Source organism: Ostrinia furnacalis, unplaced genomic scaffold (genome assembly GCF_004193835.3).
Source record: "Ostrinia furnacalis isolate ACB-3 unplaced genomic scaffold, ASM419383v2 OfSCF1459, whole genome shotgun sequence".
Taxonomy (NCBI): Eukaryota; Metazoa; Arthropoda; class Insecta; order Lepidoptera; family Crambidae; genus Ostrinia; species Ostrinia furnacalis.
In genome coordinates, this window is record NW_021131698.1 from 201270 (window position 1) to 223137 (window position 21868).

The 21868-nt window shown below is 38.4% G+C and overlaps 4 protein-coding genes across 4 annotated transcripts; 1 reads left to right on the top strand and 3 right to left on the bottom strand.

Annotated features, from left to right (window-relative positions):
* Window positions 1–6639: 6639 nt before the first annotated feature.
* On the bottom strand, window positions 6640–9313 carry LOC114352858 (uncharacterized). The gene is made up of 5 exons (XM_028304601.1): window positions 9115–9313; window positions 8375–8558; window positions 7740–7884; window positions 7287–7398; window positions 6640–6845 (listed from the first exon to the last, which is right to left on the bottom strand). The coding sequence occupies exons 1-5, from the start codon at window positions 9230–9232 to the stop codon at window positions 6664–6666; spliced, it is 741 nt and encodes a 246-aa protein (XP_028160402.1). The 5' UTR covers window positions 9233–9313; the 3' UTR covers window positions 6640–6663.
* A 307-nt stretch (window positions 9314–9620) lies between these two features.
* mldr (mitochondrial ribonuclease P catalytic subunit) lies at window positions 9621–13268 on the bottom strand. The gene is made up of 5 exons (XM_028304602.1): window positions 13117–13268; window positions 12231–13038; window positions 11766–12149; window positions 10342–10534; window positions 9621–9798 (listed from the first exon to the last, which is right to left on the bottom strand). The coding sequence occupies exons 1-5, from the start codon at window positions 13160–13162 to the stop codon at window positions 9631–9633; spliced, it is 1599 nt and encodes a 532-aa protein (XP_028160403.1). The 5' UTR covers window positions 13163–13268; the 3' UTR covers window positions 9621–9630.
* A 2837-nt stretch (window positions 13269–16105) lies between these two features.
* Window positions 16106–18924, top strand: crn (pre-mRNA splicing factor crn). Its single transcript, XM_028304595.1, has 5 exons — window positions 16106–16309; window positions 16391–16576; window positions 16724–16839; window positions 16931–17087; window positions 17179–18924. Exons 1-5 carry the CDS (start codon window positions 16271–16273, stop codon window positions 18787–18789), a joined length of 2109 nt encoding a protein of 702 aa, XP_028160396.1. The 5' UTR covers window positions 16106–16270; the 3' UTR covers window positions 18790–18924.
* Window positions 18914–19936, bottom strand: Naa20A (N-alpha-acetyltransferase 20 A). The gene is made up of 5 exons (XM_028304596.1): window positions 19781–19936; window positions 19593–19708; window positions 19382–19511; window positions 19160–19296; window positions 18914–19042 (listed from the first exon to the last, which is right to left on the bottom strand). Exons 1-5 carry the CDS (start codon window positions 19831–19833, stop codon window positions 18957–18959), a joined length of 522 nt encoding a protein of 173 aa, XP_028160397.1. The 5' UTR covers window positions 19834–19936; the 3' UTR covers window positions 18914–18956.
* Window positions 19937–21868: the final 1932 nt, after the last annotated feature.

A 21868-nucleotide genomic window follows, 5' to 3' on the forward strand; every position in this document is an offset into this window, starting at 1 on the left:
AATTATAGATCATCTATATTACATTATGTAAGGAAATTAAGTATCTCCATCCAAATAAACGTAAACGGCATTTATATCATTGCGATTCTAGACTTGACTCATTATGATTAATTGATTACATAAAATCACTACTTAATCATCAAAGTCGATTTGAATATCGTTGCTCATCAGAGTGTTTCAAAAAGTTTTTTACTGAATGTGTAACTGTAAATTTATTGTGAAACAGAAAATTACCATACATGTATTCAGCGACCTATAACCAAATATTCAAAAAAAATACTTATACAAAACAGCATTTTAACTTGTTATTAATGAAGAACAAATAGGACATATCGGTGACTTTGTTACATAAGTGTGGCATAGAAATTCAATGAGATATATATTGAATTGTAATGAACCAGTTTATGGTCACATTGCTATCTAACTTCTGAATAAATAACAAACAATCTGCAAATAGGTGTCAGAGAAAAATACATTTCACATAACTGTCAGTTGAATGACTAAGTGAAAATGAGCTTCTAAGGCAAACCATTAGCATTAATATTTAGTAGACCGAGTCTGAATCAGTAGGCCTACTGTAAAATGATTCGAAGTATTGCAATAACATTCAGCTCTGAACCTGTCAAGCTGCGGATAAATAAGGTCTTGAAAAAGTTCAACAAAAATTAAGCTAAAACTTCTTCCCCAAGAATTATCAAAAAACAATTTCAGGTCCATTCTAGATTCTAATAAATAAAAACATTAATTTTCCAATACAACAATGTAGCAGACTTCTTATCATACCAGTCCCTCGTTAATATTAATACTGTGTACAAAGTGGACATACTTCCCGCCCATGATTCAATGTCAACGTTTATTAACGTTAGAAAGCTAACATTTTAAACAGAGATAATAATTATTATTTACGCATGAGATAAAGTCCAAATCTAGTTTGTCCACTTGCCAGTAATTAAAGATGGCAGTATTGTTGTCAAGAAGGTTTCAACTCTGGAGATATAGTAAAATAATATAGATATAGAAGTACATACGCATAAAAATTGTGTAATGTCTATAAAAACTATTGAAAAACGATCAATAGCGAGCCACCACACATGTAAAGATCACTCGCCTTCGTGAATTGCAAGAACTATACTTCCTTAAATCAAAGTTCCTTGACACACTATGTTGTATGTTGTGCCGTTCCCGAGAACTAGGGCATGTAATATCGAAAGGTTTTCAATTCCGATACTGGATTCCGATATTAGATCTCGGAATATCGGAATTCCGATATTAATATCGGAATTGAGTTAATGTGCTATAAAATTAATATTTGGTTATATTCGTAAGAATTCTGGATTGTTTACAATAAAATAATGATTTTAATCAAAATCTTTAATTTGGTACAAAACAGCACTTCATAAAATTGAAGTATTTTAAAACCATTTTTACGTTATGGGTATCCATTGTATTTGGTTTTTTATGTGACAAGAGGCAAACGAGCAGACGGATCACCTGATAATGAATGGTTACTGATAATAAGCTTATATGGACTAGCAAATAATTAAAGTGTTTTTGTAAAATCACAGGTATCAAACAAACTTTTACTCCTTCATTATATTACCCTGTTTTATGTTGGCGGAACGAATTTTAGAGTCATTCAAATCAAGTGTTACAAAAATTGTAGAGAGTGGTAATAAACTTGAATATGCTTGTAATTTGTTCCTTTTTTATTATCGATGTACAACTCACAAAACCACAAGCCATCATCATCATCATGTCAGCCATAGGACGTCCAGTGCTGAACACAGGCTCCGATGCTGATTTTCACAATGGCCGGTTGGTGGCGGCCTGCATCCAGCACCTTCTTGCTACCTTTATGAGGTCGTCGGTCCACCTTGTGGTTATGAGTCTGCTGCGCTTTCCGGTACGTGGCCTCCACTTCATAACCTTGCTCGTCCGTCTGTTTTGCGTACTAAGGCAGAACCGTTGGAAGACCTTATCACAATGCTCGAAGACCTTAATCGAGTTTCCCAACAGGTAGGCCTTCGGATGAATATGGAAAAAACGAAGCTTATGTCGAATGTCCATGTTGCTCCTTAACCAGTTTCGGTTAGGAGCTCGATTCTCGAGATTGTTGACAAGTAAGTATGTCTATCTCGGACAAACGATCAGCTAGGTAGATAGATGCAATTTCGAGAAAGAGGTAAATTGTCGAATACGAAGACAAAAGTCTTCAATTAGTGATATACGGCTCGAAAACGTGGCCTTTGAATATAGGGCACAACGTGCTATGGAGAGGGATAAGCTTGGTGTTTCTTTACGAGATCTAATCAGAAATGAGGAGCTGCTAATTTTGATTTGAAATGCTAAAATTGATTTAGAACAAGTTAAATTAACCATAAATAGTAAAGATATTAAAATATTTGCAGTGGAACAAAAAGTGATGGTGAGAGACATGAGAAAATTATTGGTTATTGCCAATGTACTTTGGGCTTTGTGGCAGGTTGTGGCGAGTTTAAACGCTTTGTTTAAAATCTCAATTAAAACTTTTATCTGATTCCGATATTACGATATTGGGTCGCTCAATATCGGAATTGAAATATCGGATCTCGCAGTCCGAGATTCCGATATTACGAGATTCCGAGATTCCGATATTCATGCTCTACCGAGAACGCTCTCTCAGCTGAGAATATTCTCAGGAGCGTTCCCGGGAGCGTTCTCCTAAGTGAGAAAGGTTGAGAATCATGTTTATCAAATGAAAATAAACAAACTTTCTTAAGTAAAATAGTATTAAATTAAGTCAACAGATAAGTGTATATTAAACAATACACTCTATTTGCAGTGAAAGGCTATATTCTCAGTGTTCCCGAGAATATTCTCGGGAACTTTCTCGGCAATATTCTTGGCAACTGCACCTTTATTATATTTTATTTTTTTCGTGGTGAAATGTCGTTTTAATGATATGTAAGATGACAGAAATTTCTTTTTACACGTAATTAAATAATTTAACTGTCCATTTTTTCGTTTTTAACACGCTCTTATTAGGTCGTCGTGTATGTAACTAACTATGTAATGGAATCTTAGAATCTGAATTACACGCACTTTTAAGTATTGTATCATAATTAAACTTGGAAATTATATGTAGATTAGAAATGACAATACAATATTGTGGTACCAGCTGGTCTGATGATGGAACTGGAAGGTGGCCAAAAGAACTCCTAAACGAAACGGCGGAATCACATCGAGTTTGGGTTCATTGGATGTCTTTTCGAGATCTTTAAGTGTTAGATAATGTTCAGGGTCCTAATGATGGAGTCAGGAGGTAGCCATAGGAACTCCTAAGCGAAACGGCGGAAACTCATCGAGTTTGAGTTCGTTGGATTTGTCTTTACGAGCACTTTAATGCAGACAGTTTCCCAGTCGTCATGCGCAAGCGGGTTGCCTCCGCGTGGAGCCGCGTCCGAGACAGCTCCAACAGCCTCCTGGCGGCGATAGGGAGTCGCTATTGCTGTCCTATATTGAGACACTGGAACAGCGTCCATGTCGGCTCGAGACCTGCTCGGGTAAATGTAAAGTAGGTTAGGTTTTCTTTTTCCTCTCTCTTTGTTTTAATTACTAACACTAGCTTATAAGTACATCTGTAACTACTAACCCACTATGGAAAATATTTTTTTTCTGAAATAAAAAATTATTATTATTATTATAATGCTAGATGATGTCCAGGGTCCTGATGATTTTTGGCTTTTTAGTGCTGTTAGTAATTAAATGCGTGTTATTAGTTTTTTAAACTATTCTTATTTGACATTAAGGGCATATTTCACAATCGCTTAGTAAGGGCCTGTTTAGCTACTTCTGGATAAGTTGTGGATATAGACTAAGAGCTAGTGAACGCCAGACCTACGTTATTTTATAAAGGCTGAAAGTTTGTCAGCACATGCTCCCAACATAGCTAAGAACCATGGCCAAACATGAAGTTTGGGTCATGGTGGCTTTGGCAGACAGACGGTACTAAAGGTGTGTAAAATACCAACTTAATTACGTCAAAGTATAAAGGCAGATTTTTTGATATTTCCTTCAAAATGTTATTAGAAATGACGTCAGTCATTGACAGACACCTACCATGGTGACAGACCTTAGCCAGACACCTTAAAGTTCATGAAAATGTAGTCCTACTTACGTCATACTATAAAAGCTGATATTTACATAAAATATTTGAACTATCATTTGATGAAGTTCCCTCATCAGCCAGACACTTCCGATGGTTCCTTCGCCTTGCCAGACAGCTTTTAGGGTGGCTGAAAGTGCGAACGCGAGGCACTATAAATATTGTTTTTTGTACTTTTTCTTAAGTTACTCAAATATTTGAGTCTGTAAATCATCATCTCACATTGATGAGCTGATGATGGAAGGTAAGTACAACTCCTTAAGGCTTAGGAGTTGGAGGACAATTCTTTAACCAGTATATATAAGTATAGTTTCTAAAGTTATTTGGGTGTTTGCATCAGCTAGTCATCATCCCATGTTAATGGAAGGTACAACTCCTTAACAACGGCACATCTCTAGTTACAACTACTGTAATAGTTTATTCATGTAGCCAAAAGTATTGCAACGCAAATTATTTGGCTGCTACGGCTTCGCTACGAAGGATTTCGTAGGCTTGAAAAGACTTCAACGCATTAGAGTCGCTACCTAAATAAACAATAATTTATGAATTAACTATTTTCTGCTATTTAACTATAACAACGGTTTCTAAGGCCTATCTTGAATTATTTATTGTTACAAAGACCAATAAAAATATGGATATACTAGACAATAATGCAGACTAATAAGGTATTTGAATACATGAATATTCAGCTATACCTAGTATGACAACTTGACACAAAGGCTGCATAGTAATGACCAATCATCTGGTTGTTAGGTTATTATAACACTAGCCTAGGCCTACGGTTCCACTCGCATTTGAATCTATTTAAAATGTTGAAAAGAAAATGCCGAATGTGTCCTTAGTGTTCGCTCCCTGTGTAAACAATATCAATATTTTAACCTAAATTATATTCATATCTATTTACTTTGATACCTAAGATCGAGATTCTACTCGAACAGTATCACCGTAAATATGAATAAGTTATATCAATCGACTTGAGTGTTTAAATTGAAATCAAGTTATTTTTAGTAAATTATATAGATTATTTGCTAATCTGTAAGATTAGGTCTGAGCCATAACCTGCGATATAAATATAGATACCTAAGCGGCAATGAGAATGATTAAAACTGGATCAAAAGTGGGTGTGCCCATGTATAATGCATGTAGTCATCGTACGATCTTGTTGTTTACATAAGTACCGCAGTTATTAAATAACATTATGTATTATATAATTTCATAATATTATGTTAGTTAAAAGATACCGGAAAAATATTTCAAGGCCATAAAATATACTCTATACTATAGATTACATTACTGCGGAAATTCTTTACATCTACTAGCTTCTACAGTGGCTTTTCTCGGATTTTGGTCGCTTAAAACGTGTCGTAACCCAGGTCGCAAATTCAATTTCATTCGTATGTAAGTACATTGCTATTCGTATTAAATGCATGATTTTGCCATACATGATGAATTTGGGTAGTAATTGGTTCTTTCATTATCTGTTTAATTACTGTGAAGCTCACAACACACTAAGTTAGCTAGTTTTAGTTGCTATGCACCCTCCTATAGAGAAACCGCGATAGCGGTACAATCTGCTACCGGACCGCCTATAGCCTCAGTGTGTTTTTCCCTTTAAATTTGTTTTTCTTACCTGACACTGTAAAATGGACTTTCCAGCACTAGCACACGAGTGGTTTTTCCGTATCGAGCCTCATGTGCTCATCAGTCATGCCGGACTCTCTCGGTTCCAGGGCGTCGGCGCGGTACACGGCGTTCTCTATCCAGACGGCGATGCGGTCGGATATGGACACCATGAAGCGAGCCAAAATGATACGGGACTATTCCCACTGCTCGTCCTCACTGCTGCAACTCCTGTGTAGCCAGGATCTACAACTGGCCCGCCAGTAAAAACCCAACCAGTTAAGGTCAAGTTTGTCCCGGGGGAAAGTTTGACTTTCCCCCTTTTCCTACCATTGGACCCGCAACGAAATCAGATTTCGTTATTTCCATATCACCTCACCATTCTCCGCTTTGGTAGAAAGAACCTTAGTGAGTTTTTCGCTTTAGTTGTTTTTCTTACCTGACACTGTAAAATGGACTTTCCAGCACTAGCACACGAGTGGTTTTTCCGTATCGAGCCTCATGTGCTCGTCAGTCATGCCGGACTCTCTCGGTTCCAGGGCGTCGGCGCGGTACACGGCGTTCTCTATCCAGACGGCGATGCGGTCGGATATGGCCACCATGAAGCGAGCCAAAATGATACGGGACTATTCCCACTGCTCGTCCCCACCGCTTCAACTCCTGTGTGGCCAGGATCTACAACTGGCCCGCCACAGTAAAAACCCAACCAGTTAAGGTCAAGTTTGTCCCGGGGGAAAGTTGGACTTTCCCCCTTTTCCTACCATTTGGACCCGCAACGAAATCAGATTTCGTTATTTCCATATCACCTCACCACTCTCCGTTTTGGTAGAAAGAGCCTTAGTGAGTTTTTCGCTTTAGTTATTTTTCTTACCTGACACTGTAAAATTGACGTTCCAGCACTAGCATACGAGTGGTTTTTCCGCATCGAGCCTCATATGCTCGTCAGTCATCCCGGACTCTCTCGGTTCCAGAGCATCGGCGCGGTACACGGCGTTCTCTATCCAGACGGCGATGCGGTCGGATATGGCCACCATGAAGCGGGCCAGGCGGCCAGGGTGAGTGCGGGACGGCTTCGGCTCCCCTGGTAATTGATAATTAGTTGGAAAAAGCAGAGCATAATTTGAGAAGCAAGCATTAATAAAGCAAGGTACGGCTATCAGGTTAACTTGCTCATAAGCTGGCAAAAGGAGGGTTTGAGAACCAGTAGTTTAAGCCAGTGATATACGGTCGTCAAGTCATTCTATGTCTGCCACCAAAAAAAAATGAGACCTTTTACTAAACAAATAAAGTTACTTCTGCTGACAATAATGCCTTATTCTGGCACTTACCTGATAACCATAGCTGGTAACCCCCTGAAAGCTGGAGTCATTTTTATCGCTTTCCTACTTACAACTTGCTGCTTCTAAACTTGCAACGTTAATTATCAAGAATGTTATATAAATTCAAAAAATATTCTGTTTCTTGGAGTCGTAATACTGTGAATTTCAGAATGCGATTGTGAATTTAACAAGTTAATATTAACCCAATATTTCAGCGACTCTCTCAAGTACGACATCGGCGATGCTCCGTAACCTGTTCGACACCAGCATCTCCTTCTGGCCCTTGGCAATGTAGTCGCAGAGACGGTACGCCACCTTCACGGAAAACATGCAGGAGATATTAAGATCCATAAAATGTAAGAGAATCTGTCTCAGTTATAGACCACCCACAATCTGGAAACCATCGTACATTAGTGCTACAAAATGCCGCAGTGTTAGCCTGAGGTACTTTCGTTCGTCCGTCGTACCTACAAGGCCTGTAGTATAACCAGCCGCAGGATGTACGCCGTGATAAAATCTTCTCGACGATTTTAGACGTCATAAATGTATGGGCTTATTGCGTAAAATCGACAAAATGCCTTTATAAACGTTTATCATGGCACGCATCCTAGTCCTGATAGTTTCTAACCACCGAATTAGGTCTTAAATGATTGAACCTGAGCGCTAAAGTTGACGAGCCACTTCTGCCTCAGGCGCAGATCCTTGGACTTCTCGCCGTGCTCCTTGCGCACCACCATGCCGCCGGGGCCCGACCAGCGCCGCGACGACTCCGTCAGCGCTTGGAAATATTGTTCCGTTTGTCTGTATAGAATACGGCATTAGATATTGCTGATTACTAGTTACTTTAGCTCAATAGCTAACGTGTGTCCCATACTTGTATGCAGACCACACTTATAGAAAATAGCTTTAGTTTAGTCTGCAATCGACTTCAAGAGCATGGCAAAGTGCAACATGGCATCGGCTTGCAAAGCTCATGGCTTGTAACCAGCTTCGCAATGCAAAGCATGACGCCTAGCTTATCAAGACAATACTTAATATTGGGCCATGAATAGTTCTACTACAGCACCCACTAACTCAGGACTCAAGAAGTACTCCTCCTCCAGAGCGCTCTTGATCTTGTCCCGGCGCTCTTTGGGCAAGATGGCGCACTTCTCTTACCATAGCGAGAGCAGGCACGTCTTGAGCTATAACCAGCTTCGTAGTGCAAAGCATGGCACCTGGCTCTATCATCAAGCCGACAGCAAGCCGTCGAAACTAGGTCACAACAACCCTCTTTTGTACAAACACTAACTCAGGACTCAAGAAGTACTCCTCCTCCAGAGCGCTTTTGATCTTGTCCCGGCGCTCCTTGGGCAAGATGGCGCACTTTTCGTCCCACAGCGAGCGCAGGCGCCGCGCGGTGGGCCTCGCCAGCATTTCTACACGCTCCATAGTGCGCCGCATGCGCGGGGATATCGGCTTGCCAGGAGCGTCGCCTACGGGAAATTCAAGTGAATAGGAACAGCTTGTCAAGCTACACACTGGTGTCTTATGCCACTTTAACAGAGGTTAATAGAGGTAGATTTTACATTTAATGTGCGTGAAGCCATAATGAAGTGGCTGTTGCCTTCTGCCTAATGAGGATAATTGGTAAGTAAGTAAGTACCTATATCGATAAAGGTTTTAACAGGGGCAAGCGGTTTTCCTTTTTCGATTGGGCATTCTACAGAGTAAGGGCTATATTTCACCGGGACACCATGGCGGCGCAAGCAGTCGCCGCTACCAACAAAATGTATACAGCTTTGCGCAACCAAACGGACACCAGGTGAGTAACTCTCTATAGAGCTGTATACTTACATTTTGTTGGTAGCCGGCGACTGGTTGCGCCGCCATAGTGTCCCGGTGAAATATAGGCCTAAGGGTCAGAGGGTAGGAAGGAAGTAACCATTCTTAACGCACATTTCCTATGGACATAGGTACTATTTCTTGGTCGACTAAGTACTTTCAAGAATCATGGTTCAGGCACAAAGTGGATAACTGGTGACTTTTTACCTGAATTGACATTCTTTATGATCTTCACATTCTGCTCGGACTGCGAAGCCAGGTCGGCCTTGGACCCTTTACCCATTTTGGATGGGGTCTGCTCCAGATTCTTCCCTTTGGGCGGCATCTTTGTAAGATACACTTGAAATTTCACGCGTTCAGCCAAAAGTTGGATATTTTTTCATTCGTGATGGTTGCGAATGACATGACACTGTTCGTCAGTGTGACATATTTTTCCTATTTTTTTCCTAATAAAGCGAAACTTCTTACATACTTTTTGGCCTGTTCTATGATTTAACCCACCCTTTGCATTATTCTATGATTACAAAAGTTCGTCTTGCAGAATCAACCTGACGAAAATTGAACCCTCATGAAGAAAGGTCCCAAGGAATCTACCCAGTCTCCTTCAGTCGACCACTATGATGAAGATAATGAGGTTGGATGGAATTTCTTGTTGCATGATGTTCATACTCATCTCTCAAGGGCAAAATAAATAGAAAATAATACACAATCACAAAAAGTACATCATTTATTGACCGAAGCATTCGGGGGCCGTAGACAGAGCCAGGTAGTTAGGTCGGGCGTTCCGTCATTGATCTGCGGCCCGAAGGAGTCAGTCTCGTGGGGCTTCTCGTAGACTAAATGCCAAGCGCCGTTCTTCTTCTGGGCACAGGGAGTGAACTTAAGAGGTGGCTGAGGACAAAGAAATATGAGTAAGTTTCTTCCAATAAGGTACACCAAGTCCAAGCCATATACAGCTGCCTGAAAACACTGGAAAGGTTTGAGTCGGAAAAGGTCGTAGGTTCGATTCCCGCACAAAACTATTTTACTGGTCTAGAAATGTGTGCTCAGTGTGTTTTTGTACATTAAAACACAATTTAAGTATTTGTTTGAACATTAGCCTTATACCTATGTTCAGCAGTCACTGTCCTGTGACTGAAAGAATTATATCTGTTGTCTAGTACTAAAGCCTGGTCCGTGAGCACGTAGAATTTTGTCCAATGCAGCAATATAATTACACGCGAGCGATAAGGATGGGTAGCTTGGGGTTATTGGACAAAATTCTACGTGCTCACGGACCAGGCTTTATCTAGTCTCAAACCAAGTAGCATGCAAGTAGCAAGTATAACAATCTAAGGTCATTTTTTTATTATTCTGGAAATCATCAGGAAATAAATTCAAACACTTTTCACCCAAAAGAAGGTGGAGTAATCAGTATTAAGAATAGCTACATACCTGCACAATAAGTTTCCGCCTCTTATTCAAGAACACCATGCACTGGTGCTGCCACTGCCACCTTCGGAAGACAAGCCTGAGCTGCTCATCCTTCAACAAGAACTGGTGGCCACGGAGCAAGTCCTTGGACACAATGTCTGTGTGGGAACCACTGAGGATTGCTGCTGTTATGAAGTATGGGTCATCTTGAGATCTGAAAGAGTTAATGGAATGTTTATAAATGGATCATGCACAGTGGCGGGGCAAGACCTAAATTTGATGTGGGCAAGACAGATTTCGCGAGGCCTTGTTCTGTGGCGACCTGAAGACGGATTTTATGAAATAATAAAAAAAAACGGGTCAATGGTCTATTCATTGACAGTTTCTGACTTCTTGATTCAGTGATTATTTTTAAAGGAATTTTGCGCCAAAGAATAATGTTTGTCACTTAAAACCGTGTTGTTGCTTAATTTTGTGTCTGATTATGACTGAATTTGTTTGGAGAAAAAAAAATTAACTATATTGTTTAGCTATCAATAATTTATATTTAATCTATATACAGGGTGTTAGGTAAATGGGTATATGAGCCGACACTAGCCCATGTTAACATATGCATATAAATGGTATGGTGAAGTCAGAAAATTGATATCATAATTTTAGTTATTTTAATTTTTATACAAATCGGAATTTATAAAATGTATTTTGTATGAAAATTTAATAAATTAAAATGATGATATCAAATTTCTGACTTCACCATACCATTTATATGGCCATGTTAACATGGGCTAGTGTCGGCTCATATACCCATTTACCTAACACCCTGTATATGTATAAAAGAAGGTCGTGTTAGTTTCACCACTTATAACTCAAGAACGGCTGAACCGATTTAGCTGAAAATTGTCAGGGAGGTAGTTTAGAGCCAGGAGAAGGACATAGGATACTTTTTATCCCGTTCGAAATTAAAAAAAGTCTGCTTATTTATTGCCATTAAGGCGGAACAAAGTTCGCCGGGTCAGCTAGTAGTATTTAAAAGTTGAATTTGACATGTGAGCAAAATTTTTGATGCGCGAGGCCCCTTGTTCCGCGAGGCCGTAGGCGGTGGCCCACGTCGCCTACGCCTTACGCCGCCACTGATCATGCATATATTTTTTTCCTTATTCCTACTTGCAAGGATTGCAAGTGTGGCAAACATGGAAAGAAAAGTATGGCCAGCATAGCAGAGTAAATGTACCAAACAAAGTTGGAATGAGATAATATTATTATGGTCAACCAACATATTGAATTTAAACAAGTGCACTACAGTTGTTATAGTGCAACATTACAGTGACTCCAAAATAAAGTAGACTATTGCTATAGCCAACAATATGTATATTGGATTAAAAACGAAATAATAATAAATAATTAACAATTGGTTTGTTATTTTTTTTTAACAGAACCTAACTTACAAGTCGTCAGTGAAGAAACTGCAAGTTTTACCCATAATCTGTTGCATCTGTTTCCTTGGCCAGCCCAGCATGTGTTTTCTTCCCAGTAACAACATCCTCTTGTTCTGACTTTCAAAATAGTTCACCACCATGCTCAACACGCTAACTCTGTCTAAATTACCGTTCCTGGCAATATACGCTATATTCAAAGCGTCCAACACCACATCGTAAGGTGCAGTATTGTTAACGAATCTCAGGAACCTATCCAGCTCATCTGGTGACGTTTTTAAAAATAAATCAGATCCTACTATCAGTTTTTGTTTTATATTCTCTTGCAACATCTGAAATTCTTCTTCTGAGAGTTTTAAACAGTCCAGCTGTTGGTTACAGCACATACATTTACCACTGAAAATAGAAAAAAGTATGGTAAAAGAAATAACATTGGAAATAGAAAATATTTACACAAAAAAAAATATGAAGACTTACTCTATTTTTCTTATTCTAGTAAATTGTGCATTCCAATGTAAATTACTATAAGTTTCCTGTAATAACTGAGCTGTCTGCTCAGAGATGCTCACAGAGTTATTGAAAATGTGCATATTGATTTCCTCCAAATACTTAGTTATAGTTTTCTTGTCTTTGTATTTCCTTATGATATAGTTTACCCACGCAACATATGCAGTGTGTTGTATAGGCCGATCGTCAGCTACACTTCTTGCTATGATCTTTAATGCATCACTTTTCTTATTCACATTGAAAAGACTAGCAATTATCAAACTATAAGCCGAATGAGACGGCTTGCTAGTGAGCTTGATGTCCTCTAATACTTTCAAAGCCTTTTTCCATTCATTTATCACACACAGAGCATGTATCAGTTTCTCACAGGTCGTAGAATCTAACACTTTATACTTATTGTACAGATCTTTATAAGATTCTAAAATAAATGCTTTTTGCTCCTCTGATAATTCATTCTCCTTGCCCATTTCATAAAACAAAACCAAGAGACCGTTTATTGAACCAAGATTCAGTTCTGCATTGCTAGACTTTAAATATTCAGCAAAAGACAGTGCCGCTTCAAAGTTTCTGCCGTTTACCATCACCTTCAAGAACACAGCATCTATGTTTTGGCTGTTGATCGAGCCCTTTATTTCTAAAGTATCTTTTTTTAATGTAGACCATTCCAGATTCTTGGAACTTGATATAACTGATTTCACATATTTTATCTGGTCAGTTGCGTACCGGCCCCGTGTTATAGGCGTAGAAGTATTCAAAAGTCTTAAAGATAAGCGATAACCTGAAAACAGTAGAACATAACATAACCTCAAATTTATGGTAATAATTAAAACTGATAAGAGTTATAATTTGTTTGCACCTGTATTCTGTGATGATAATAATAAACGAGATAGTGAATGAAACATGTTCACGTATTCCAAAAAAGAGCCGTATTATTAAAAATCGTCAATGTTTTCAACAAAACATAGGTCGTCAAATTTGACATTAGAATTTTTTAATCCAATCCAATCCTATGGCCATGGCAATGGCACGGGCCATGGCGAGCTATGCAATTCACGAGCATACCATTTCATAAATATCAACTTCATTTCCATTTTTCTTTAAAAAAATTCTCAAGTAAACGGATCCGGAACGACATATTTTATATTTACCATTTGATTATTTTGATCACTATAGATGACCCACGCTGAACTGTCCCGCCAAACTCAATGACAGGGGGGCGCTACCATCGTTCAACTATATGGTTTCCAACATGGCAAAAATCTGAACCAGCGATCCGGTATTGACGGTGGCGCCCCACTGTCAATGTCATCGACAGGACAGTCCAGTATTTTGGAACTATAGCCTGACCAGCCCCCCTAGACAAAACGCACTTTTTGATCGAATCGAAAATCGAATCCGTCAAATTCCATACAAAAAAGGGGCTTTTCGACCACTTTTCGACTGGTTTGCGATTATAATGGCACTTTGTCTAGACCCACAGGAACATAAAAACCCTGGCATAGTGGCGCGTCAATTGCATTTGATAGTGCAACACTGAGTACAGTCGTACCTGTGTTAAATTAATAGGCTAACTTTATGTATCAGGATTCAGAATTACGGGTTAATTTAATATTTTCATGAATTAACGAAAACATATTATTATAGGTAACCTGGTTTAAATAAATTAAATGAAACCATCAATCGAGCTAGTAGGATTTATTTTATTATTCATCAATAATCAAATTCAGAACTTGAATATTCAACTGCAATGTCTGCTCATGAACGCTTCAAACTCGGTACTTCTTTCCCAATTCCATAAAATTCAACACTTAGAAAGTGACAAAATTTTTTAAAATAAGTAGTTGAAACAAACCACAGCTAATTTTCATAGTGGACTGTACTATACGATACACAAGTCAGTCAATTTGACAACCTTTGTCGGAAACATTATTCAATGAAAATATTGTCCGAACCCTTAGTATTTCTCTTCGTCAAATACTTTAACACATTGTGAACCACTTTTCTTTCACGAGTATGAAAAGATTTTAGCAATTTAATTCACAAAATCAGTTGCGTACATTTAAAATTAAGTTTGTTTACACTTTGACAGCAATAGACTGACATGCAAGGTGACATGTCAATGAAGTTTTCAGTTATACTGTTGCCATTAAAAGAAATTAGTACCATTAGTTTTCCGCAACATGGCGAGGGTTTTTATGTTCCTGGTCAGGCTATATATAGTTCCAAAATACTGGACTGTCCTGTCGATGACAGTGACAGTGGGGCGCCACCGTCAATACCGGATCGCTGGTTCAGATTTTTGCCATGTTGGAAACCATATAGTTGAACGATGGTAGCGCCCCCCTGTCATTGAGTTTGGCGGGACAGTTCAGCGTGGGTCATCTATATGACATAATTTCATACAAAACTTAATAACTAGAGGATTCCCATTCGCCCATATTCACCCCATGTTTCGTACTATGTTATACTTTATTCATGTATTCGAGCTTCCGTAAACAAATGGTATGGAATTGCTACACTCCGTAAAAGGATTTCATTTTCCGAGCGATCAAAAAGTGCCATACGCTAAGGCATCTAGAGAATTCATCGATAATAGTGAGGATGTATTTATTCTTGCTCTTTGAAGGTAATGGGCCTTTGAAATCAATGCTTAGTCGTTCAAAAGGAACTATCGCCTTAATAAGCTTTCCTTGAGTTTTGTGAAATTGTGGTTTGATTTCAGCACAAATTCTGCAAGCAGAAGTAATCGCTTTTATATCAGTGACAGAGTATGGCAAATTTTTAGTTCTGATCCAATGTGTCATACGAGTAATACCAGGGTGTCCAAGAGCGTTGTGCAACTCAATTAGTTTATTTGTGACGTTGGTGTGTATCTGAGCACAAACGCGAGACAGTGCATCAGCGGCCAAATTCTCCTTCCCCGGTCTATATATAACATCATATTTGTATGCTGATAGCTCGAGTCTCCAACGCTCTACCTTTTCATTCTTAATTTTGCTTGAATGGTGAGCTTGCAACATAAATGCTACTGACTGCTGGTCAGTGATTAAAATAAAATGTCTTCCTAAAAGGAAATGGCGCCACTTGCGAAGTGCTTCAACGATGGCACACGCCTCCTTTTCTATTGAAGAGTGGCGTCTCTCAGGTGGAGATAATGAACGAGAAAAGTAAGCTACAGGTCGTTCGTCCTGTGATAAAATGGCTCCAATCGCATATTCTGATGCATCCGTTTCGACAGTGAAAGTAGCTTTAAGATCAATTGCATGTAAACTAGCGTTAGCGAGCTCAGTCTTTAAATTGTTAAAGCTTGATAATGCTTCGTTAGAAAGAGGAAATTCGGTACTATCTATCAATGGCCTCAATTTATGAGAAAAGTTTCTTACCCATGGGCTATAATGTGCAAATAATCCTAAAACCCTTTTGAGTGACATTGAATCTTTAGGCTCAGGAAGATCGAGTAAAGGTTGTATTCTTGATTTGTCAGGTTTGATTGTCTGATTGGTGATGGTGTGACCCAAAAGATTAATGGTTTCCGAACAAAAGGTGCACTTTTCTTTATTCAATGTAAGTCTATATTTTTCAGCCGCCTGTAGAAAGGCATTAAGGTTTTTATCGTGTTCGGCCTTAGTCACGCCACAGATGGTCACATCATCGAGATAAGCATAGGTTCCAACTANTGACTTATATCATTCTTAAAGTACCATAGACAATTTGCAACAGAGGAGGTTCATATCACTAAGGTCCCAGGTTCACTCTTTTATAAACTCAATGACACGTCCACAGAGCGGAGAGCGACTGTCATCAAGACTGTGATCAACTATTACTTTTCTCTATGGTGATCAAGACGCTGTCAAACTTTTCAATTTCGTGTTTGGTTTCGTGTGGTTTCGTGCTTGATGTGATGATTTTAATCACATGAACATTTATTTCTATTGATTTACTAACCCAAATATAAACAAAAGTATCCCGCATTTTGTAACTAAACAGGAGTCCTACCAAAACCTACAATAATGGAAGGCAAAACAACGAAAATGCCCAAAGTGGCAAAGGTAAGTAACCAAACAATTTTTGGCTAACGTTTTTGTGAATTCTACACTGAATTCTTAATACAAATGACTTATTTCTCATAGGTGAAGAACAAAGCTCCAGCAGAAATCCAAATCACAGCCGAACAGTTGCTTAGAGAAGCAAAAGAAAGAGATTTAGAGATACTACCACCTCCACCTAAACAGAAAATCTCTGATCCAGAGGAGCTTAGGGACTACCAGCACCGGAAGAGGAAAGCTTTCGAAGACAATATTCGTAAAAATAGAATGGTCTGTATTTAAAACCTTAAATTTATAATTTATAACGATAATAATAGTTAATTCTCTATAATTTATTCCACAACTCTCAACATAGCTTTGACACAAATTATTCATCCATCAAAAGCGTGTGAAAATGATGATGACTTTGTTTTTCAGGTGATTGGAAACTGGCTGAAGTATGCTCAATGGGAAGAGTCGCAGAAACAAGTCCAAAGAGCCCGGTCCATTTATGAACGCGCCTTGGACGTTGATCACAGAAATGTTACCTTATGGTATTGTCTTACTTATTTTGAACTATTCAAAAGTTACCTTTTCCTATATTTTTATGAGAAAATTAACAACATTTCCCATTGATAATTACAGGCTGAAATACACCGAAATGGAGATGAGAAACAGGCAAGTGAACCATGCCCGCAACCTATGGGATCGAGCTGTGACCATTCTCCCACGTGTGTCACAGTTCTGGTACAAGTACACTTACATGGAAGAGATGCTTGAGAATGTTGCTGGGGCTAGACAGGTAAATCAAATAATACTGAGAAAACTATAATGATTTATTTGCAAAAAGGGAGCAGTATTTTATTGTAATATACTTTTTTGTAATTTTTTAGGTATTTGAACGTTGGATGGAATGGCAACCAGATGAGCAGGCATGGCAGACATACATCAACTTTGAATTAAGATACAAGGAATTGGAAAGGGCCAGGCAAATCTATGAAAGGTTTGTAATGGTTCACCCTGATGTAAAACATTGGATAAAGTATGCCAAGTTTGAAGAAAACCACGGCTTCATCAATGGCTCCAGAAAGGTATATGAAAGAGCTGTTGAGTTCTTTGGTGATGAAGAACTTGATGAAAGACTATTCATAGCTTTTGCTAAATTTGAAGAGAACCAAAAGGAACATGATAGAGCCAGAGTCATCTACAAATATGCACTGGACCACATCCCTAAAGACAGGAACAAGGAACTGTATAAAGCTTACACAATCCATGAGAAAAAGTATGGTGATAGATCAGGGATTGAAGATGTTATAGTGAATAAGAGGAAATACATGTATGAACAAGAAGTTATAGAAAATCCTACAAATTATGATGCATGGTTTGACTACATAAGGCTTGTGGAAAATGAGGGTAATGTAGATAATGTAAGAGACACTTATGAAAGAGCCATTGCAAATGTACCCCCATCAAAAGATAAACAATTTTGGAGAAGATACATCTACCTATGGATTAACTATGCATTGTATGAAGAATTAGAAGCTGAAGATATTGAACGGACTAGACAAATCTACAGGACATGTTTAGAGTTGATTCCACATAAGATTTTTACATTTTCAAAAATCTGGCTTATGTATGCACAGTTTGAAGTTAGATGTAAAGATTTGAAACAAGCCAGAAAGACATTGGGAATGGCTCTAGGAATATGTCCTAGGGACAAACTATACAGAGGATACATTGATCTGGAGATTCAGCTCAGAGAATTTGATAGATGCAGAATTTTGTATCAAAAATTCTTGGAATATGGCCCAGAGAACTGCATCACATGGATCAAATTTGCAGAATTAGAGACACTTCTAGGTGACATAGATAGAGCAAGGGCGATTTATGAAATTGCTGTAAACCAGCCAAGATTGGACATGCCTGAACTTCTTTGGAAGAGCTATATTGACTTCGAAGTAACTCAAGGGGAAACAGAAAAGGCGAGGCAGTTGTATGAGCGACTTTTGGAGAGAACAGTGCATGTAAAAGTGTGGCTTTCTTATGCTAAGTTTGAATTAAATGCTGAAAACCCTGATAACATCCATGTAGAACTTGCAAGGCGTGTATATGAGCGTGCCAATACCAGTTTGAGAAGTGCTGGAGAGAAAGAAGCAAGGGTTCTTTTGCTTGAAGCTTGGAAAGACTTTGAAACAGAAATTGGTGATGAAGTCAAACTAGAAAAGGTCTTAGAAAAGATGCCAAGAAGAGTTAAAAAGAGACAAAAGATTGTCAGTGAGGAGGGCATTGAAGAAGGTTGGGAAGAAGTGTTTGACTACATATTTCCTGAGGATGAAATGGTTAAACCCAATCTTAAACTGCTTGCCATGGCTAAGCAATGGCGGAAGGAGAAAGAGGCTCAGCCCTCTACAGACACAGATTCGAGTAAAAGTCCCTCAGCCTCAGATGAACAAGGACACACACCTGTTTCAAATGATAATGAAGAAAATGATAATGATAGTTGAAACATCATGAACTGATCTTTTTACAATGTGTAAGAATAAAATAATAATTCTGCATTTGTGTTTTGTGCTGTATTCCAGACTGACCATTTTTACAACTAAATTGTATCTTCAATAAAACAATGTATGATTGATTTACTTTGTCATTTTATTAAAACTTATTATAGGTTCTAGTCCACATCTTCTGGTCTCACTGGATGAGCTAAAGGTACCACAGACTTCTTACTGATGTCTCTTGAGCAAGCCTTCCTCATATCTGTGGACATAATAATAAATACAAATCACACTAATTATTAAGTAATCAGTGCACACTAAACATTATACTATGAAAGTTCAATTTTATTTAAGGTAATGTCATGAAAATTATATTTACCATAAGCATCTTCATCTGGATCCCCTGAATAATATTCTAACACAGTCCGGTACACTATGTAACCAAGATTTTTGTACATATTGATGGCCACTTTATTGCTCACTCTCACAAATAAGTCTACAAAGTAGGCATTTTTTCTGAAAATAAAATGTATATGTTATTTGAAGAAACAAATATTTGTATGTAAAATAATACATGTTAATAAATTATGAAACTACTAACTTTTCAGAGACATCTTCAAGAATGTTCATCAAAGTGGCCGCAAGTCCTAGTCGCCTGTAGTCGGGACTTACAGTAAGCGCTGTAACGTGTCCATGCCAGTTCTCCCCGTGACCTTCTGCTTTCCCCATTACTAAAAGTTACATCCAAAGTTATATTAGCCATATGGTAGAAAACATAAACACTACTAATGTGGATGGATAGTTATACTTACTGTATCCCATAATCTCTCCACTAGGAGATTCAGCCACTTGGAAATACTCCGGCCAATGCGCCAGATATTGTGTGTAGAACGACAAGCCATAGGTTTCTGTTAAAGGGTCCAAATTCCTAAAAAGATGAATATAAAAATAAACTTGTATAACCTAAAATTTTAGTATTATTTTTCGGATATTGACTTACACGTTGTTAAATTTTAACATATCTTCACAAGTGAATGGTCTTATAGTCGTCATATTGAACAATTCTAAAGCTTAATATCCTTTTTATTACAAAATTAAAGTTTTCCGATTTTTTTCAGGAAGTTGACAGTTTGAGTTTTTTTGTTGTTGACATTTTTTTTTTTTTTTACTAACGAAATTTAACGGGATGTCGAATTGTTTTTTTGCCAGTCAAAGATGTGAAAAGTTTTTCTGGAGTTATAGCCTGACCAGGAACCATAAAGTTAATAGGAATATTAACTTTATGCCAGGAACATAAAAACCCTCGCCATGTTGCGGAAAACTAATGGTACTAATTTCTTTTAATGGCAACAGTAACTGAAAACTTCATTGACATGTCACCATGCATGTCAAAGTGTAAACAAACTTTATTTTAAATGTGTGCAATTGATTTCGTGAATTAAATTGCTAAAATATTTTTATAGTCGTGAAAGAAAAGTGGTTCACGATGTGTTAATGTATTTGTCGAAGAGAAATACTAAGGGTTCGGACAATATTTTCATTGAATAATGTTTCCGACAAAGGTTGTCAAATTGACTGACATGTTTATCGTATGGTACAGTCCACTATGAAAATTAGCTGTAGTCTGTTTCAACTACCTATTTTAAAGTTTTTTGTAACTTTCTAAGTTTTGAATTTTATGGAATTGGGAAAGAAGTACCGAGTTTGAAGCGTTCATGAGCAGACATTGCAGTTGAATATTCATGTTCTGAATTTGATTATTGATGAATAATAAAATAAATCCTACTAGCTCGATTGATGGTTTCATTTAATTTATTTAAACCAGGTTATCTTTAATAATATTTTTCGTTAATTTATGAAAATATCAAATTAGCCCGTAATCCTGAATCCTGATACATAAAGTTAGGCTATTAATTTAACACAGGTACGACTGTACTCAGTGTTGCACTATCAAATGCAATTGAAGCGCCTCTGTGCCAGGGTTTTTATGTTCCTGGTCAGGCTATAGTTTATTTTATTTTGCCTGGGCCCCGATTACGCTAAAAAATGACATCTTTAACGTGCCCGGACGTCAGCTGTTTGGACAAATCCGTATATAACCCGTATACGCTGAACTGTCCCACCAAACTCAATGACAGGGGGGCGCTACCATCATTCAACTATATGGTTTCCAACATGGCAAAAATCTGAACCAGCGATCCGGTATTGACGGTGGCGCCCCACTGTCAATGTCATCGACAGGACAGTCCAGTATAGATGACCCACGCTGAACTGTCCCACCAATCTCAATGACAGGGGGGCGCCACCATCGTTCAACTATATGGTTTCCAACATGGCAAAAATCTGAACCAGCGATCCGGCATTGACGGTGGCGCCCCACTGTCAATGTCATCGACAGGACAGTCCAGTATTTTGGAACTATATTTTGGAACTAATTAAGTAGAATGAGCAGAATCGAAGAAGCGCGTCTGTATTGGAGACGTTAAAAATTAGCGTAATCGGGGCACTGGTGTAAAAGGACCCCCGCGGCCTTGGTTACGGTAAGCTGCTGCTCAGTCAGCTTTGCTAATCAGAGGGAGAAGTACGGAGAGCAGCCCTCCAGCAGCGGGCAAACACCCCTTCTGTGGGGATTTTTGTCCGCGGCGCGCCAGTAGACCGGGTACAGGGTACCCCACACGAATGGGGGGCATTCCCCTATCCGCAACCCAGGGCCACGCGTTCGATGGTCATGGCAGACCCAAAACTGCACACGGATACTAAATAGACTGCAGCTGAAATACCTGCTTCGGAATGATACTAAATAATTTAACGAATAAACAGTAATAAACTGATTCGATAAAGTAAATTAATTCTAAACTGCGTGCCTATAAAAGAGAGGGAAAGAAAAATACATTAACCCATGAGCTCACAGAACTGTCGCATCTGTTACCTACTGTGTATTCTTAGGTTTACAAGAATTACAAGAAACGCTCAAAAAAACATACATCGATGTATTAGAAGTTAAAATCTGTTGCTTTTATTTTAATTGTTTGCTTGAAAATTAACATTCAATGCGAAAATAATACAAAATTTTAAATAATTTATAAAG

What these genes read in the sequence shown, in the direction of transcription:
- mldr (XM_028304602.1), bottom strand. Translation starts at nt 13,162, where the DNA reads ATGTTTCATTCACTATCTCGTTTATTATTATCATCACAGAATACAG. An exon ending in AGTTTCTTCACTGACGACTT is followed by an intron (nt 10,535 to 11,765) that starts GTAAGTTAGGTT and finishes TAACTCTTTCAG; the next exon opens with ATCTCAAGATGACCCATACT. An exon ending in GGCGGAAACTTATTGTGCAG is followed by an intron (nt 9,799 to 10,341) that starts GTATGTAGCTAT and finishes CTTTGTCCTCAG; the next exon opens with CCACCTCTTAAGTTCACTCC.
- LOC114352858 (XM_028304601.1), bottom strand. Translation starts at nt 9,232, where the DNA reads ATGCCGCCCAAAGGGAAGAATCTGGAGCAGACCCCATCCAAAATGGGT. An exon ending in TCGTCAACTTTAGCGCTCAG is followed by an intron (nt 7,399 to 7,739) that starts GTTCAATCATTT and finishes TTTTCCGTGAAG; the next exon opens with GTGGCGTACCGTCTCTGCGA. An exon ending in GAGAGTCGCTGAAATATTGG is followed by an intron (nt 6,846 to 7,286) that starts GTTAATATTAAC and finishes ATCAATTACCAG; the next exon opens with GGGAGCCGAAGCCGTCCCGC.
- Naa20A (XM_028304596.1), bottom strand. Translation starts at nt 19,833, where the DNA reads ATGACGACTATAAGACCATTCACTTGTGAAGATATGTTAAAATTTAAC. An exon ending in ATGTTAAAATTTAACAACGT is followed by an intron (nt 19,709 to 19,780) that starts GTAAGTCAATAT and finishes TCATCTTTTTAG; the next exon opens with GAATTTGGACCCTTTAACAG. An exon ending in CTTGAAGATGTCTCTGAAAA is followed by an intron (nt 19,297 to 19,381) that starts GTTAGTAGTTTC and finishes TTTTATTTTCAG; the next exon opens with AAAAAATGCCTACTTTGTAG.
- crn (XM_028304595.1), top strand. Translation starts at nt 16,271, where the DNA reads ATGGAAGGCAAAACAACGAAAATGCCCAAAGTGGCAAAG. An exon ending in ATATTCGTAAAAATAGAATG is followed by an intron (nt 16,577 to 16,723) that starts GTCTGTATTTAA and finishes TTTGTTTTTCAG; the next exon opens with GTGATTGGAAACTGGCTGAA. An exon ending in CACAGAAATGTTACCTTATG is followed by an intron (nt 16,840 to 16,930) that starts GTATTGTCTTAC and finishes TGATAATTACAG; the next exon opens with GCTGAAATACACCGAAATGG.